The 19,374-nt window shown below is 31.9% G+C and overlaps 1 protein-coding gene across 3 annotated transcripts; it reads right to left on the bottom strand.

Annotated features, from left to right (window-relative positions):
• Positions 1 to 4,370: 4,370 nt before the first annotated feature.
• LOC130807846 (uncharacterized) lies at positions 4,371 to 18,950 on the bottom strand. Of its 3 annotated transcripts, XM_057673207.1 has the most exons (16): positions 18,628 to 18,950; positions 18,409 to 18,549; positions 16,361 to 16,452; positions 12,749 to 12,845; positions 11,792 to 11,835; positions 10,922 to 11,010; positions 9,735 to 9,826; positions 9,499 to 9,645; positions 6,944 to 7,091; positions 6,727 to 6,803; positions 6,278 to 6,349; positions 6,087 to 6,134; positions 5,871 to 6,001; positions 5,603 to 5,786; positions 5,186 to 5,396; positions 4,371 to 5,001 (listed from the first exon to the last, which is right to left on the bottom strand). In XM_057673207.1, the coding sequence occupies exons 1-16, from the start codon at positions 18,727 to 18,729 to the stop codon at positions 4,952 to 4,954; spliced, it is 1,725 nt and encodes a 574-aa protein (XP_057529190.1). In that variant the 5' UTR covers positions 18,730 to 18,950; the 3' UTR covers positions 4,371 to 4,951. The 3 variants fall into 3 exon arrangements, with proteins under 3 accessions (XP_057529190.1, XP_057529191.1, XP_057529192.1); XM_057673208.1 differs by lacking the exon at positions 16,361 to 16,452 and having other exon boundaries at positions 18,461 to 18,549; XM_057673209.1 differs by lacking the exon at positions 16,361 to 16,452 and having other exon boundaries at positions 18,628 to 18,687.
• Positions 18,951 to 19,374: the final 424 nt, after the last annotated feature.

Raw genomic sequence — 19,374 nt, 5'->3', positions numbered from 1 at the left:
TACAAAGTTCTCATTTGCTATTTTAGATTATTTTATTTATTGTTCTCACAAATAATTTTTCTATTAGTATCACAAATTTTAGACAAATATAACCTTATTTATCCTTATTTTAATATTTTAATAGTGCTTTTAGTCCTCACATTTCTTCCACTAATTAACTTCATTTTAACATATATTTCTTATGGTTTTTACATGTTTCCTACTAACTTTATAAAAAAAATTTTTTGTTAGTTGTGGTCCTCATATTTTTTTCCACTGACTTTCTTTAGATACTTTTATAATGTTTATAGTCCCCACTGTTCCTCTATCAAATTTATTATTCAATAAAATAATATATCCACTATCTAAAGATTCTATTTTTTCTTAATTTCCGTCAACTTTCCACAAACTTCATTAAGGAATGAAGAGAGTAACATATTATATAGTTTCAACCATCAGTTACCACTTTGAATCTCATGCACCTCTTATTAAAATATGGTATATGTAACGCCATAGAGTAAAAATAAGACTGCTTATCGCATCACATCGGTCGCTTTGTAACGGTTTTCCAAATAAGAGAACTGATATTTTCCGCGTTTTAAAGATGTATAAAAACGTGTGGACCATATTAAGGAATGTCTTATAGTCCAAAGAATTATCGCATGAGGGTGCGTCGTCATAGAGCATATAGCACAAATATCTTGAACTTTAGACTTAGAACCCGAACCCTAACTAAGAAGACCCATGCTCTAGATCCAACCTAGACTCATAGTGTCCATAAAAAAAAAAGAAACAGATGACTCTTAAATTAGGGTCCAAGACCCATGTTAATCCTCTATATGTGTTTTATATATTCACACTTTTAGCTGTAGACTTTCATGTAACGGAGCGTGTACCACGTGGCATATCTAAAACGTTTGACTATTATAGAAAACTATTGATTGAGTTGATTTCTCGATAAAAACAGTATAAATTAGCTTGTTCACACATAAGGGGGGAATATGATAGGAGACTAGGAGATATGTGGACATGTAGACGTAGTATTAGAAGAGTAGAAGATATCTTTGCATGTTGGAGGAAGTGACAAATAAGCTTAGAATAATTAGAATTGTGTTAATGGTTGTCAATAATCCACGACATTAACGAAGAAGTAAAAATGAGGTCCATACTATATCTCCATAGTGGCCTGCCAATCTCAAACTCTTCTATAGTGTAGTACTGCTACGTGCTGTCTTGTTTATCTTTGTAATACAACTGTTACTTTTTCTACAAGGAATGTTATGTTTTTATACTTTCTCTCATACATTATGCTTATTACTGATAGTGATATTTTTCCATATAACACATTATAATCGAGTGTAAGTATTTTAAAACAGAGAAAATATATTTATTATTTATTCTGTCCCTCTGAAATAACACCGTTTTACCTGAAACAAAAACTCTCATAATTTGGAGTTTAAGTGGTGCTATGTCACATGAAATGTTATGTTTTATGTATATCTATTAATCGCTTTGTCTCTCTAAAATAGAATTTTAAAAAGCTCTTAAAATATTAAGTTGAATGTGCTTTTGGACAGGGATAGAGAAAAGTCATGCTTCTTGCAAGCCATGACATCAACTATTCTTGGATAACATATTTACAATCCCCCACGTGCATTGCAAATGTTTGTGACACATCACATATGACAACAAATTGCATCATCGCCTGAAAAGAACATTCATTTTGTGAAAAACTTGAATCTTAGATAATACATTTACTTTCACCAAATTAAATTTTACACTATTTATCATTCTATAATAATTTAAGAGTAAGAAATTCTATAGGTAGGAGAAATGGAGGAATAATTTCCTGGTAAATGATGATAAGCATGGAAGGACAAAACTTTTCATCAGTGTGAATAAAACTGCTGTCAAAATCGTCGATTATGCAAGTTGCGGATCAAATCAGTTTCAGTAGGATTATTTTCAAATCGGATTATTTTCAGATTCGATCGGTGCCGGATTGGATCAATCGAGTCTAACCAGGTTTGGGTTGGTGCGATGGACCCAATATGCCAAAAATTCAAAAAAAATATATATTTTACAATCACTTTCTTTTCAAATATATGTATAATAATTTAATATTTTCAAAGAAAATAATTTTATATTTAAAAAGATCAATATAACTATTTTAAGGTTAAAATAAAAAAAAATGCTAACTTCAAATATAGAAACAAATTACTATATAAATATAATGGGTCCCAACTAAAACGATAATGTGGAACTGAAAATGATGACATGAAATTAAAATTAAAGACGTTGAATTGAAAGCGGGTAAAAACGGTCCTGTTCGAATATCGATCAAACTCGAATCAAGTTATTTTTTGGCTTACAACCTTACTGGTCAAAATTTTTAAGTTATGACCCACTAATTTCTGATTGAATTTCATATTGTCAATTAAGGATAAGATTAAATTTCACATGTGTAGGTTTAATTGTACTTTGTTTTTCTTATGGAATAGGGAAAGGGTGATGTATTTGAAATAACAAAATTATTATTGTACTTGCAATAATTATTCCTTATAAAATCTGAAATAACAATACGGATAATAATTAGCCTTATACTAACCAATCCTATAAAACATATATGATGTCATCTTTCTTGATGGAGCTCCCTTGAAGTGTAGTGACAAAGGAGATGTCACATGATTGATCAAATCGACAAATTTATTAGACGGATTTTTAAAACCTACAATCCTAAATCTAATCCAAAAAAACAACACTCATAAAGATGGAATACAAAGCCATCATAAAGATGAGAGGCTGGAAGCAAACAATGCCTACTTTATTCAACAAAAAAACTAAAAATAAAAACGACACACAAAAACAAATTAATAACCATCAACAATAAAGTTCATAATAGCGTTGTAAACAATGGAGGCTAAGTTTTTTTTTTTTTTTTTTTTTTTTTGCATAGGGGGAGAGAGAAAAGATAGGCTAGGGTTTCGATTTCTCACTTTCTTCTTTTTTTTACTTGTTCCCAAATTAAGTTTTTTAACTGTTATGTGAAAAAAAAATTATAAACAATCTTATGACATTTTATATATTGCGGCTATTATGTGAAAAAAATATAGTTATGTGCAATCTTATGTTATTCATGTCGTTGCATATTTTCATAAAATTAAATTTTTATGAATTTTAATTGTGTATAACTCTAGATATAAACAATTCGATAAATACGTTGGATTATGTAAAAAGGTGTTTGGATGCAGTAAAAAAAGGGAAAAAGTATATGTTAAAACAGTTAATTGTACTTCATTGAATTCATAGGAAAGGAAACAAAACTAAGGGCTCATACTATGTATAATTAACTCAAAAAACACGCATTTATTCATAATTATTATCATAAAAAATTAAGAAAAATTATTCAAAATAATCTGACTTTTTACTGATTTCTCTACCATAATTTCAACTTTGGATCAAACATGAATAATCTCAACTATCAGGGGTGTTTGCTAAGAATGAACTAAGTTAACCTATTACCTATAAAACAAGTCAATTTGCATAAAAAAAATAAAGAGATAAAAAAAAAAATAAATTATAAAAATTTGAAAAATCAAAAAAAGTCAAAAAATCAAGTTAGTTTATTTTTTGATTTTGTATTTTTAATATTTTTGATTTTTTATTTTATTTTTCTTTTTTTTTTGGCAGCAATTAACCTGCAAAAATCAATGTTCTTGGATATGACCTTAAAATTGAAATCATTTAAGGTTAATTAAAGATTAGGATTATTATAGGTAAATCAATAATATGTGTAATTATTCTAGTTAATTTTTCCGAAAAATTATGCTTCAATTTTGGTTACAATGACATTTGAATTTCAATTTTTCAAGAAATTATGGATGTTTTGTACTTCCTTCTATTCACCCTAATAGTCTCATTTGACTAAGCACATTTATTAATGCAATAATTTTATTATTAATATCTCTAAATATGCATAATTAAAAATTATAGAAAGTTATATTAATGATCTTTATATTGAAACGAATCTATTAAAATTTCACTTTACTATGTTATATCTTATATATTAAGAATAAAATACAAGTTAAAAGTGATTAATAAACAATTTTAAAAGTCAAATATAAAATCTTCACTTCACTATGTGCTTGAATAGAAGGAAGTATTAGTTTACAAATAAAGAAGGAAGATATGCGTAGAAGATCATAGGTTTTTTTTTTGTTGTGTATTTATACTAGAAAAAGCGGAATAAAGTATAATCTTTTTTTTTTTGACATTCTCTGACTTTAATTTATCTTAAAATATAGTATACCCCATATATTATATTATTATGATCAAGACGTAAGCATTTTTATAATTTTGTAAGGTTTTTATTTAGGTGGAAAATAGGATTATAATACAATAGCCAAGTGATCACCTTACGGTTTCCGTAAAAGAACCGACTCAACAAATAGTTTAAAATGATTATTAGAGTTTCATACTCTCACGCCTCCAACATGAGCCATGGATCATGGTTATGGTCATAAATACAGCATTCCGCACAAATACGAAACAAGCATTCTTCAAATTTGACACCGCACATTTCACTTATGAATTCATTCTTTATTGACAGTCTACACATTATTCCCAAAATCCTCGACATAATATGTGATATCTGTTATCTCGTCTCTTTAGAGTCTTGAGACAATGCTCAAAAACTGAAATACGAACAGCTTTGGATGATAAGTAACCTGTCTCTTCGGAGACATCTATAAAGTTGGAACGATGATAAGTAATCCAACTAACTTTTGTGCTAGGCTGACGAGACGGAACAAACATAGATGCTCCACTATGCTTCATATTAGAAGAAAGTTCAGACACAATAAGAAGCACTGATCTGCCATGAAAACATGCGTGTTCTTGATTCTACTCAGATGAGCAAGATTTCCAATTCAGGTATAAATATTCAAACGTGTTGCCGCAAAACTAGCACTAATCATTTGCTTGGAAGAATGTCTGAGAAGGCAAAATCATGAAATGGTGGGCCTGCCAGAGTACATTCCTTTGAGTCAGTCACTTACAGAAGTAACAGCGAAAAAAAAAAAAAAAGTCATTTCTCAGTTTGAATTGACATTTGTTCATTTGGTTTTGATACCAAATTTAAAAGTAAATTAGAACAGTAACAGTAAAGCACTATCAACGAAAACAAAATTTCGACAAATTCAATCACCTGCATGTCCAGCCAAGATATAAAATGGGACATGTGCAATCATTTTAGTCCCACCGTCACTCCAGTTGACTGTTCCAGGATACTTCTCTCCCTTGGGGTGTCGTGATGACACCCCCAACACAGACATACATATAGCGGGCTCATTAAGTAGACCCAAACAATCACGAGCCCTAGTCCAAACCCTTGAATCCGATAGCCGAGACCGAGCTACCTGAGATGTTATTTTCCATGCAACCCAGATGTTAAATTTCACTTGCCCACTATACTAATTAAAAAAATAAGCTATTGTCAGGTATTTAAACAAAACACTATATAGTGACAACAGATGATTTCAAAATCCTTAGAAGTCACAGTTAAAAGGAAACATGTTAATTAACAAATAGAGTATGGGCATCTAGAATATTAGAAACTTCTAACCTTTGCTAAAGATACACGCGCCCTAGGTAGTAATTCACGGTGGTAAGTAGCAAGCTTTGCAATAGCTGTTACGACAAAGCATAGAAGTCTAGACTGTGCTGCCCTCTCAGAGCCCGTGCTAGATATGCTTAGACTAGATGAGCGGCTGAAGCTCAGACTAGATTCTTGTCTTAAGCCAATACGGCTGCCAAAAGAAAGACAAAAAAGTAAGCAAACAATATTTCCAAACTATATCTTTCTCAAACAAGGAGAGCACGGTAGGACTTACCTACTAGATGAGAGATTCTCGTACAAAAGTAACTCCAAACTTTCAAAAAGTTCACGAGCAGCTTCTTTATGAGATTCACCACCCCCTCCATGCTCTCCAATAGCCCAACAAAGTTGTAAAGCCAACTCCGTCTACCACAGAAAATAATAAAAATGTCAGACGCATACAAATCAAATTACACATTCAAATGACAAGACAAAAACTAAATTGTTCAACCTTCTCTTGGCTATCATATGCTTCTCCAAGTCTATCTATAATGGGCTTCTGCAAAGTATTGTAGATCCATAATATCATCAGAAAACACAACTTAATATTGAGAAAGAATGGAAGGTAACATGAACAATAACTAGTCACAAAATTCAACTATGGCATGCTCATGAAAAATGACAGATTCAGGCAATATGTACCTTCAGAAGTGCAATAAAATTAGGCGATAGCTGAAATGAAGCAAGCATGAATTCCAGGAATCTTTTTCTGACCTGCATGAAATGTATACTTATTAATACACAGATAAAACAAAACAAAACAAAAAACGACAACATAGTCAAAGATCAAGAACTTATTTCAAAATTTATAAGGCATATATAATATAACAAGTTTTTCTTTACACTGCACTAAAAAAACCCAAAAAAAGGTAATTCTAGGAACAGAAATTCATAATGATGATAGAAGACAGGGTTTAGGTTACACGCATGTGAAATAGAATTAAACAATATGAAGTAGCATACTGCACTTTCATTTCAATGTTTACACAGTTTAACTAACTCACCAAAAAAAAACGTAGAAATAAAAGTTGAATACATTGAGTTTCTCATGTACAAGTTTCAGAAATACCAACAATTCAAATAAGCAATACCTCATAAGAGTAAATTTTGTCAGGAAAGATGACCGCATTTCTTAACATAAGCAGAGGGATCAGTGCACAGATCAAAGCTGTCAAACAAAAATGCAAAAGAGGTTCAGAAGCAGATTAGCCAAAGAATCACAAATATGATACTACTTCAATAACTAATAAGGTTTAATGAACTCAATAACAATTTTTAAGGAAAATGAATTTGGAAGGGGTCTCATACAATCATTGACATCACGCAATGCTATAGCAAAGTATACATCCAAAAGGTGAGGTGCGATCTTTAATGATTGTTTTAAACGATCAGACTGAGGAGCACTTTTAGCAGCCTCTATCGCTGAAGCAATAGCAGGTGATGTCCAATGACGCTCCTGAAAAGCACCTTCAGTTTTTATATCAAAATTGATAATCACAACCAACAATTAAAAAAATATTTGAAGTGCCACTGACAATCTGCCATGAATGATGCATCAGTCAAAAGTTTTAATCAACACCAATCTGACGCATGAATATGTATATTCACAAACACTTTCAAGAAAACTAAATGTTTTATAAAATCTGTAGGAAATCGATGGTGGCAAATGAAACTTGCTCCCAATTGTTGGCCTATCCTAGCCAGGTTTCATTATATTGTACATTATAAGCTAAAATATATTTACATGTTGTTTCTCTGATAAGACTACGACATTAGGGGTTGAAGAGAATTGCTTGGTATAGACCTAGTGAATGCCTAATATAGCATGCTTAAAGAAACACTGCCCCTAAACCACTATTTACTAACCCTAATAAATGATAACCACTCGATTTTTTAGGGTTATTTTTACTTCATTTTGAACGTCATAAGTACCTATGCACCGCTAGTAGGGATAGAGGAATCAACTAAAAGAAATTTTGAAAGGATCTTGATTATATTGTGTAAGACATACCGATGAATAAAAGAACCTCTATATTGGAGGTGATCTCAAATGGGCACGTAGGGGTATGTCGCAATGGCTATGAAAATGTCCGTGGAGATTTTGTCTATGGAAAAAAAGCCACCCAACACACTCCTTTTCCTAAATATTTTCATTCAAGCGAGACTAAAGGTAAAGAAAGCCAAAAAAAAATTTGGATTAAATGATAGAGATTAAAAGAGATTAATGCTAAAGTTTTCACCGAGAACATATTAAAGAAGTTGATTAAAAGATGACTTCAGATACGGAGGATATTAACCAAAGAGAAAACTTGCATCATTTAAATAGCTATGGATATTTTAGATGAATCAAGGGTAATTTCGTGATAAAAAAAGGATACAACTGGCCATGAGAAGCACAAGGAAGTTATCACGGAAGAGAAAAATATTATCTTGCATTAGGAAAATGCAAGCATGAAGAGAACTTGGCTAAATGTAAGGAAATTAAAACCAAGACAAACACATCAGTTTGTAAGGCAAAAATAAAGTCTATTAAAAAGTGTTCGACAAATTAAATTCTAAAGGAAAAAAAAAAAAATATATATATATATATATATATATATACATATATATACATATATATATATATACATATATATATACATATATATATATATATATACATATATATATACATATATATATATATATATATATATATATATACACATATATATATATATATATATATACACATATATATATATATATACATATATATATATATATATATATATATATATATATATATATATATATATATACATATATATATATATATATATATATATATATATATATATATATAATGGCAAAGAGGAGGCAAGCAAAAACTAATAACATAGGTGTAGTAAAGTGTAGTAGGAATAATGATAAGAATATTCAAGTTCAAGACGAAGAATCGATGGAAGGAGTATTTTGACGAGATATTTAATTGAGAACAAGGAAATGTTGTAGGGGACACAACAATCACTCTCTTCAATGAAAATAGAGAATTTATGCAAAGAATACAAAGATCAAAGGTGAAGGAGGCTATGTAGAATATAAAGCTAAAGATCGCGGTTGGGCCTAACGATATACCTATTGAGTTATGTAGATGCTTAGGAACGATTAGAGTAACTAGGCTATCTGATTTTAACAAGATTTTGTGGACAAACAAGATGTCTAATGGCTGGAGAAGAAGTACTCTAGTGCTCATTTACAAGAACAAAGGAGATGTCCAAGAATACTCCAATCCAACTTCAAGAAATAAAACTCATGAATCATACTATGAAGTTGAACCAACATATCAGAGAACCAATTTGAATTTATGCCAGGATGATCTATAATAAAAGCAATTCACCTTATAAGACAAATGATGGGCATACCTTGAGGATAGAAATTCGAAATAAAGATATAAAAAAGGATTTAGTGATATTAAGAAAAGATGAAAGAGAATCTTTTAAGATGGTTTGGGTAAGTGCAAAGACAAGGTATTAGTATACCGGTAAGAAAGATCGAAAGTTTGAGCTTAAGAGTCTTAAAAAGAAGCTAAGGAAGATAGAAGATGACATACAAAATAAGATGGTAGAAAGTCGGAATGAATAGAGAAGAAGAATCCGTGAGAACAACCATTGGAATTGGTATATTGGTTCATTTAGGCGACCTCCATCTTTTGGGATTAAGCCTCTGACATTGTTGTTGTGTGATCTTTACATCATTTAATCATCAAAATGTACGATAGCAAAACCATCATCATCAAGCTCCCAATTTATACTAGAAAAATAATTTGTCAAATGCTATATTCTACTCGATCCATGAAAATAAAACAATAGAAAGAAACATACCGCAATACCGTCATTCTCATCCTTAAGAACATCAAGGAAAGCTGGATCAGCAACATCAATAGTATTGTTGTCCTCAGATTCAGAGTCACCTTCTCCAACTGCAATCGTTGAGCCTGTGTAGGCCTCGTCCATTAGGGCAAGAAGCATCTGCATTCAGCAAAAGTTGTTTTTCAAAGTTGTTCAGACAGCAATTATATGGACTTTGATCAACCAAAGAGATCCAAAGCCATTCACACCTCAGGAGCTGTACTACTCTTGATTGAAGCAATGCTGCTACCAACAAGTGATCCAGAGCTCTTTTCCACCTTCTCCAGAGCAATAACCAGCACTATCACAATGTAATGATGATTAAGTACGTAACCAAAAGATATAAAAAAAACCACTTTGCAATTAGATGGGAACTCTATTTTGACTCAGATTAAAAGAAAAAAATCATAAAAAATACAAAAAATAAAAACTGAAAAAGAATCATATGCCAGCAATTATTTCTCTCATGCAAAGATTGTCACGCACGCAGCACCACCAACCCCCCCCCCCCCCCCAACACACACACACACATACACAAGACATGTCAAATTTTTATCAGACCCAAGAATCTCACCAAACCCAAAATGGCCGGTCTTGATTGACCTAACCAAGTTTTCATAGATTTGGTAAATTTTTGAGCTCAAAAGCAATGTTCTTTGAGTTAAAAACTACTATTTTTTTCGTCAATTTTAAGGATTTGGGTCAATAGATGACAATAAAGACTAAAATACTCTTTTGGAGCACTATTACAAAAGCTAATTTTCAAAATTTCCACTGAATTTTTTTGTTTCTTAGATGATGTTACAGTTAAGTCGTTGGGTCAAACCCAACCAACCAACCCAAAATCAACCCAATTGATTGTTGTGACACGTCTATGCTCCTCTAATCTCTCTATAGGTCTATCCAAAAGAAGCAAACCTTTCAACAACTATCATATGCTCCCTTTCTTCTACAATGGACTACATTTGGATTACAATATGCATACTAGACTTCAAAGAAAATGCAATGACAACAATGAACAGTTAAGGTTTCAGATTATGACTCCCCACCAAGACATTAAAACAATCTGATAAGATTAGGACCATTGCAATGGATTTTGGAAGACCAATCATCCTAGGTAAAAGTATTGCTGCCACGGGCCATGGCTGAGGTGGGACTGGGAGTAATAGGGAAGGAGAAACAAATCAAGGACTACTTATCACTTCAGAAGTTGAAGCACGAATGTGCAAGTACAATTAAAGATTGATATTCAAACATTATGAGACCAATCCATTTGAATTCTCTATGGCATCTTAATGACTATTGACAAAAACAATAACTACCAGAATGATTCTTTAAGCTTTATACTCATAAGTAACATTATTTTCCTTACAGTTAACCCCCTACAAAAACATACCGGGCAAGTCCAAAATAGCAGGGTATAAAGGCAAAAATGAACCAGGAGCCACTAGTGTAGGGAATATCTTCACAAATGATTTCTCTAACCTGCAAAAGAGAATTCACTAAAGATGTTCAAGAGGATTTCTCAGTTTGATCAGAGTAAAATATAAATCATACTTTGTAAACTACATTGGATACAACGGAAGTTAGTCACTGAGGTTTATATTTATTAGCATAAGAGCACCATACATCATATTTATATTTCCATCTATGCAACACATACACAATCAATGAGTCTCAGATGAAGTGCTTGAGTAAAATTATTCAAGCCCCAGATTCTTTGATACACATAGAAGAGGAGCTAAAACAGATACAATGGGGGTGGTAGAGATACTAGATAAAACTTACCTAGTACTTATGTCCATTTTAAGAAAGCCAAGTATGCATTGGCATTTTGCACTGAGATAGAGAAGAGTGAAATCAAGAAAAAGTAGGTAGGTGGGTTGGTGTGAGGATAACTTTAAAGAAAAAGTTGAGAAAAAACGTACAGGATAGTGAACTTATGCTCAAACAACAATGTCAAAGCCTTAATGGTAAATATATACTTCCATAAGATAAAGAAGTAATTGATCTTAAACACTAATAACAATCAGTAGTTACGGTGCCATAGATACTACATTAAGAATCCGAACTACTGTCACGTGATTCGCAAATCTCCTCGTGAATCAAAAAAAAAGGGAATTTTGGTGGTTTTTGTGCTATTTCGGCAATTTTGAGCGGATTGTAAATTCAAACGCGAATTAGCTAGCAAATTATGTTACACTGTTCTGAACACTAAAAGTATTCCATTTATTCAAAAGTATAAAGATTAGACAAAAGATCTTACTTCTCTCCATTCCATGCAATTAGCTTCAATAGCAAGGGGAAGAACTGCAAGTACCAGAAATAAAGAAAGTGTTCAATATGCTTTCCATATCCTTACTAACACTTAAAAAGTGTAAAGTCAACACATAAGTGTAATATACTATTAGGGCTAGGCAAAGATGAAATGGAGAAGACTATTATAGTATTTGACTTGAGCTTGAATACAGATAAAAGAGGATAACTTTTAGACTTTTTAAAGGTTTAATCTCTTTCAATTGAGCTAAAATCCCTAGAAGTTTCTCAATAATATGATGTCTTTCTCTTAAATCTACCCTTATTTACAGAATTTTCTCTTTTCAATTCCCTTACTTTTGTATACCATGATGCACCTAACTACTGAAGTCTCCTACAAACTTTTCTTTTAACAGATTAGCATTACCATATCTAAAATACTCCTACAACTATTTCATAACAAAAAGCCACATCAGAATCATAGGATGAAGATCTTAAAAATCCATTCAGAGATATGCATATAAAACGGTTCATAGCAAAAGACTCTAGAGTAGTGCATGTGAACAATGCAAACAGCAAACACAAGCAACCATAGTTTGTACATCTTTATTCGAATCACTAGGTGGTAAGCATAGATTTATAAGATGGTATGATGTGATAAGTAAAGACAGATAGAATTAAGGATTCTTAAATCTTAAATTTATGTTGTTCTTTGTTCACCATACAAGCGATTAATAGCATTTAGGTGCATGTGAACACTACTTACTTGAGCTCAATGTATGTCAACAAAGATAATAAACTCAGCAAGCAATCAAACAAAAGCCTGTCAGCTTAAGCATTCAAAGATAATAAAAATTCAAAGTAGCAACTCTAAAGTATCAGACATAAAAAAAATTTAAAAAAAAAAAACCAGATTATAAATTTATTTTTTCTTTCCTTTATAAAAGAATTGCAAATCAGAACACACCTGAGGCAACACGGTAGGAAATGAAGTCTGAAGCTTTTTCTTATTCCGATTTAGAAATTCAATTGTCGCCTCTGCAATGCTAGGATCAGCAAAATCACTGCAATGAACATTAAAATATTGATAACTGTATTAAGGTAATTATTTTATTCCAACAATACTCTAAAAATAAAAATAAAAAAGCCATGACTAGCATATAGGAAAAAGTGAAGCATCTGATTTTTTTCAAACTACCACTGGTTAACCAACACAAACTTCTCCAATTGGCTATGGAGGGCCAAAGATATTCAAACTTTGGTCAAGGAAGAGGATCCTTCGAAAATTCACAATGAGCTTCTTAACCCAACAAGGGTGAACATCTTAAACATCAACAAAACTAAGACATATGATATGCATATCGCCACCTTCGACATTATTTCAGAATTCACCCTGAAATAAATTAACTATATGGAAGGGTTCAGAGAGCATAAGACTTAAATAAATATACGGTTTTGTTAACAGTAGAGAAACAGCTTTTACAGTCAATGTGGATAATTTTGCAGTTGCATTAGCCAATTATTTGGTCGCCACAAGCTCAAAACCCTATACAATATGGTCACGATGTGGGATATTTTGCACTATGTCTTGCACAATTGGACCACAATCCAAACCAAATGTAATCAAAATATCATGATTGATTATCACCAACCCCACTTCAACATATCTTAATTCATATAAAACATCCAGCGATTATGTTGGTCAAATAAAAAATGGTCAAGAAAAAGAAATTAAAAAGATAAGCTATAAATCTATGATAATAATTAAGTAATATATAACACTTTTAGGGATTACATCTTGTTGGCGGTCTGATATGAATGGTAAAAGGAATTTTAAAATTATTTTATTAATTGTCCTTACCATATTCAAGTGTGGCTAATTCAACAAATCAAAATTAAAAGAGTTTTTATGTATGCATGAGAAAATAGTAATAGAGTAAGTAGGTGAAAAAGAAATGACATTCAAGGAGAAATAATATAGTAGTGCTCAAGACAAGATGGAAAGAGAAACAAAGTTGGTATAAATTATAATGACCGTGATTGATTATAAATATGAGGTACAATTGTACAAATGTGGAATAAATAAAAGAATTAAGCTTTTATGTGGAAGAGAAATACTGAATATCACTACAACATATGCGTCTCAAGTGGGAATACAGAGGAAGTAATAAAAAGAGAATATTCTGAAGATGATAGATGGTGTGATTCAAAGTATCTATATTAGTGGTGACGTGGTTGGCTGGTTGTGTTGGGCAGACAAAAATCATTATGATAATGTGCAATGACTTGATAATTCGGAATGATTTACGAACGGGTAATTAGGTAATTAATATGTTGGTGGTAACTTGAAAAATAAGTTAGTTTTAAGTGGTAGTTTTATTATAAATAAGGGGAATTAGAAAGTCATTATCATCAGAAAATTGTTAAGGAATTAGTAGGTGAGTTTTATACTCATTTTTAGGAGATCTCAAGCGTCTTGAATTGCTTGATCTATCTTTTTGTTATTTTATAATCTTCCTTTAGTCATCAATTTTATAGTACAATGTCTCTTTTGTCATTTTATTCTTTCAATTCTCAACTTACTGTTTTCCTTCAATTACTCAGTTCATAGCATAATGTTTATGAAGGCTTAGGATATGGTACAAGAAATGAGGGAGGGTCTATTATGGATATAGCACATGCATATGATTTGTTAACACTTAACATGTGACATAGAAAGCGTACAAAACAATTCGGTAGCTTGTAAAAGTAGAGTAAATGTTAAACAAACGAATCACTTCTAAATTGTAAAGTCACACCAGGTAAATGTATAGTCACCCAACATAACTTCTAGTACTTAATATTCATATGAAGTCAAACCCACGCATGAAAAGAATTTAAGACAAAGAAGAAACATATGCTGGGACCTAAAAGAAGGAAATGCAAAAAAAATAAATTAAATAAATAAAAATTATTGTTATATTCTAAGACGTTGATTGGACAAATGAGGAAGATGTGAACTGAACTAACTTGGACAGAGATAAAGAATTGTACCACTTGTTTTGATTGTCTACCATCCCTAGTAGTCATTCATATGAATTCTCCTACTCCGTTCCGTTTTCATTATCCAACATATCAAACCGTAAATGTTAACTTTTCATATTATTTTCCACTCTTTCCCTTCGGGTTATCTTTAGCTTTTCTCATCCTATTTTTAAATATTCCAAGAGTAAAGGCTAAAAAAAATTTACCTTTAGACTTCTTATACCATTAATATCTCGAAGTTCATATCCGTCAAAAATCGGTTAAGTTTGGCGAAGACAAAAGAGATATTCAACAATTCTCAATTCTACTACTATGATCTCACACATGCTTCTGTCAAAATAACATCACACAGAAAAGTTCTTCATCCTTAACTCTTGTTTACAAAAGCATTCGTAGGATATATACTTATAATCTACTATAAACAAAGAGAAAATAGTGACAACTATTCCACCCACACAATCTAATCTATCTCGTCCACTATACATTACCTTAAAGCAATAGTTCTATATGTTATCATCAAGGCTTCATATATTAAGCCATAGATCACTGCCTCACTGGTAGTTCCAATGAAATGGATTAAAAAGGTTGATTGGTTAATGATCACTTCATGTAACAAATTGTACTCAGCTACTAAGGGTTGTTCTTGCAAGCTCATGTTATGTTTATAAATTCAACGCAATTCAGGTGTATCCGTCACTTTCACTCTCACTCCCACTCCCACTCCCACAATTTCGTACATAATAACTCACATAAATCAAACTTAATTCTAATATGTTGAGAAAAACAAGCCCAAAATTTAGAAGCATTCCTTGTCCAGATAAAATAAAAATGCTAGCATTCATGACATAGCTCTAGTTTGTGTGGGTGGTGACTAGGGGTGTTCGATGGGCAGGATAAGGGCCGGACCGGGCTTAAGTAAATATGGGCCAAGCCAGGCTGGATAAATGCCCTTTAAAATTAATATGGGCTTTAAATGGGCCGGGCTTTCAAAGCCCAACCCAACCCATTTTTACTACTAAAAATTATTTTAATCCCCATTTATCAATTTATAACAATTAAATTATCATTTATAATACTTAAATTGAAAAAATATTAATAATTTTATTGACATTGTCATTTACAATATTTAAATTATACATTAATTATGCTATTTACAAAGGCCCGTTTTCGACCCTTATTGAGCTCTTTTATAACCCGTTTCATTTTCGTATAGCCCGTTTTCGGCCCGGACCATTTTTAGCCCGGCCCTTACAAAGCCCTTCTAAAAACAGGCCTGATAAGGGCTCAAAATGGGGGCCCGGCCCATTGAACACCCCTAGTGGTGACTGGTGAACAATAAATCAGAGACTAAAGCTTGCTGATAAAGTGATAATACATTTAGGTGAGTTCCATAACTTTATTTTCAAAGTAAGTCCTTTACTACGGATCATCCCAATTCGCATTTTAATTGAAAACCTTTCATATGTTAGAGGTTGAAATTAATATTACCAAGAAACATAGGGTCATAAAACATTAGTATTCATGAAAAAAAGATAAAGGAAAAAATTAGTATCACCGGCTCAAGCAAGCACGAAAGAACATTGTTAGGCTGGGATCAGCGTCATGAAGAACAGACTCTCCAAAGTCCAAGAAAAATTGGAGAATAGCCTATTAAGACGACCATTACAAAGAATTAGTATAGTTTCGGTATCAGCGTTCAATCAGTATATATTTACCATAAGATATAATCAACTATTAGTGGCCCTTTTATCAAGGTCTAGGCGTCTGTACCCCAAATGAGATTTGATTGAGCATGTTCAGCCAAAATACTAGTCTCGGTCTTTACTGACATTAAAATGAATCTTAATTCAAAATTTTCTATAATTTAAGTTGTAACGATGCTAATAGTATTTTTCCACCAGAGCCACCCAATGTCGCGCAAAAGTTAAATCTCGTCATTTCATAAATACCTCTCTAGTTGGGTTATGGCTATGTACATTTAAACTCATAACACATAGTTAATAATTGTGGATGTCGTCGTGATTGCAGTAATGAGTTATTACTCCATGATTCAAAAACATAGGGTTGATTAATAGGGTTTTGCTTAACACTTAGCTCAAAATATGTTATTAATTTGTCATTATTTCACTAACAGCCTCAATTTTATTCTATCGCTCAAAGCCAATCAAATTACATGTCTTCATTGGCCTCACAACCAAATATTGCACTACGGTTTCCCAGATTTTTCTTCAACAAAGATTCTCATACTTAAACTTTTTGAAATCCAAATTTATGCTACTTCTTGAATTCGGCTTAACTAGTTAGTGATACATCGTTTGATATAGGCAATAGATTTTCTCAACAAATCACAATGAAATCATTCACAAATCAAAATGGCTAATTTAATTAAAAAACTAATAATCAACATTATTTTACATGAAAATTTGATCCTCACAAAATTCCAGTCAACAATGTGTTGTTGAATAGACAAGAGAATTCACCCAAAAGACTAGCCTAGTAGGTGAGACCGTGAGAGAGCCCATTTTCTATATAACCCCACATTAGTTTCCCATACAATCGATGTGCGACAAAGACACATATCCTTGTAATGGCCTCAAATTCATTCTATTACATTTGAACCCCAATAAGTTCCAACGTCCTTGTTGGTCACGGCTGCCTTAACCCAGGTCACCACACCGTAGGCCACCACTGTGAGTCAACTCTGATACCATTGTTATAGAATAAACAAAAGCACTCACCCAAAAGACTAGCACAGTAGGTGAGAGAGCTCATTTACTCTATAAACCCCACATTAATTGCCTATACAATCGATGTGGAAAAAAGTCTCATAACCTTATAATGGCCTCAAATTCATTCTATTACACAATGAGATTAAAGATCAGCCTTCGCAATACTCATGTTAGAATATAATTTCACATAAGGCTAAATATACAAAAGAACTTGCAAGATATGTCTAGTCTTCAACAAAAATAACCAACAAGCATACAATTTTATAGACATTGAAAGTAGCATGTAGGACAACTCTATATATAACCCCCTCCCACCTACTTTGCAAAAACATTCAATTAAAAACATGAAAACATATTTTGTATCTTCCCCAATTTATCGTAAATTACCAAATTCAACTATATCCTAAACAACATTTTGACTTTCAAATTTCTATGGTGTTCTTCTTTTCTATTTCACTTTTCTTCATTCAAGAGGTAATTTACGATAGAAATTACCATAGAACTATCAAGAGGTAATGAAGAAAACGGTAGCAAAAAAACTCGTGAATAAAAAATCTAACTATGAAGTAAGGAAAAAAAAAAAGAAAAGAAAAGAAGATCAAATTGAAAGACAATTACATAAATAAACACTCATTCTATGTCTTCTTCCCCTAATTTAGCACAAAATTACAAAATTTTCAACTATCCCCTAAACAAATATTTCGACTTTCCAATTTCCATAATATTACTTTCTTTCTTTTTCACTTTTCTTCATCACTCAAAGTTCTCCAAATATACAATTCCCAACAATCACCATTCAAGAAAACATTAACAAAGAACGAATGAATAAAAAAATCAGAAACAAGACATAAAAAAGTCAAATTGAAACACAAACCAGCAAGAGAAATGCATGAGAAGAGGTCGATTGAGGAATAGAAGAAATCGACCGTTGGAATAGCCTGTTAATGGAGGGATATACTCTAGCAACTAAATCGTCGGAATTTTCAGATTTACAAAGTTCACAAATCTTCTTAACCTGTGGACAGAAGTTCATCCATCAAAAAATACATAGAATTGAATAAATAGCTTAAAATGAAAATTAAAGAAAACTGACCGATTGAAGAAGAGAAGGATCAGAAGCAGGAGGAGAAGAATCTCTAGCACTTGCTGAGAGTGTTCGGAGATAATGATCCCAGTTTTTGTCGGAATCCGCCATTTTTCTAACTTTTTCTCATCAAAGAAGATAGAGTTATGGTGTGTATTGATCCAACAAGTCTCGCTCTGGAAAAATTGGAAGCTTGTTTTATCGCCGGAAATTGAACAGGATTAGACGAGCAGGAGAAACACACTCAAGTTCTTGTCTATTACTAAATTGCATATATGTTGGGTTGTTTTTTCAGAAGTTGACAATAACAATTTACCTTTTATCTATTTGCAGTAAATAATCTCATATTTGGATTAATTTTTAATAAAAATTATTGTGAATAATTCAATTTGTTTTAATTACTTGCCAATAATTCCACTTTTTAAAAAAATTTTAATAATCCAACTTTTGCTTTCAGTTTGTTGCCAATGGACCCTTTAAAAAAATGACCTACTATATCATGTTATCTCTTATCTTCTTCCTTCTTTATAATAATCCAATCTATTTTCCATTACCTACCAATAATCTCACCTTTAAAATTTTGTTTAATAATTCAACCTTTACTTTTTGCTTGTTGCTAATGGATCCTTCAAGAAACTAAATGAAATTGCTATTACTTCCCAAGTTTATGAAGTGTCTTTACATACATATGCCATCAAATAGGAGTGTTCAAAAATCTGACCCGCTTGACCCGACCAGATGACCTACACCCAACGC

This window comes from Amaranthus tricolor, chromosome 3 (assembly GCF_026212465.1).
Source record: "Amaranthus tricolor cultivar Red isolate AtriRed21 chromosome 3, ASM2621246v1, whole genome shotgun sequence".
Classification (NCBI taxonomy): domain Eukaryota; kingdom Viridiplantae; phylum Streptophyta; class Magnoliopsida; order Caryophyllales; family Amaranthaceae; genus Amaranthus; species Amaranthus tricolor.
Note: the sequence above shows the minus strand (reverse complement) of the source record. Positions and strands in the feature narration are given on the sequence as shown.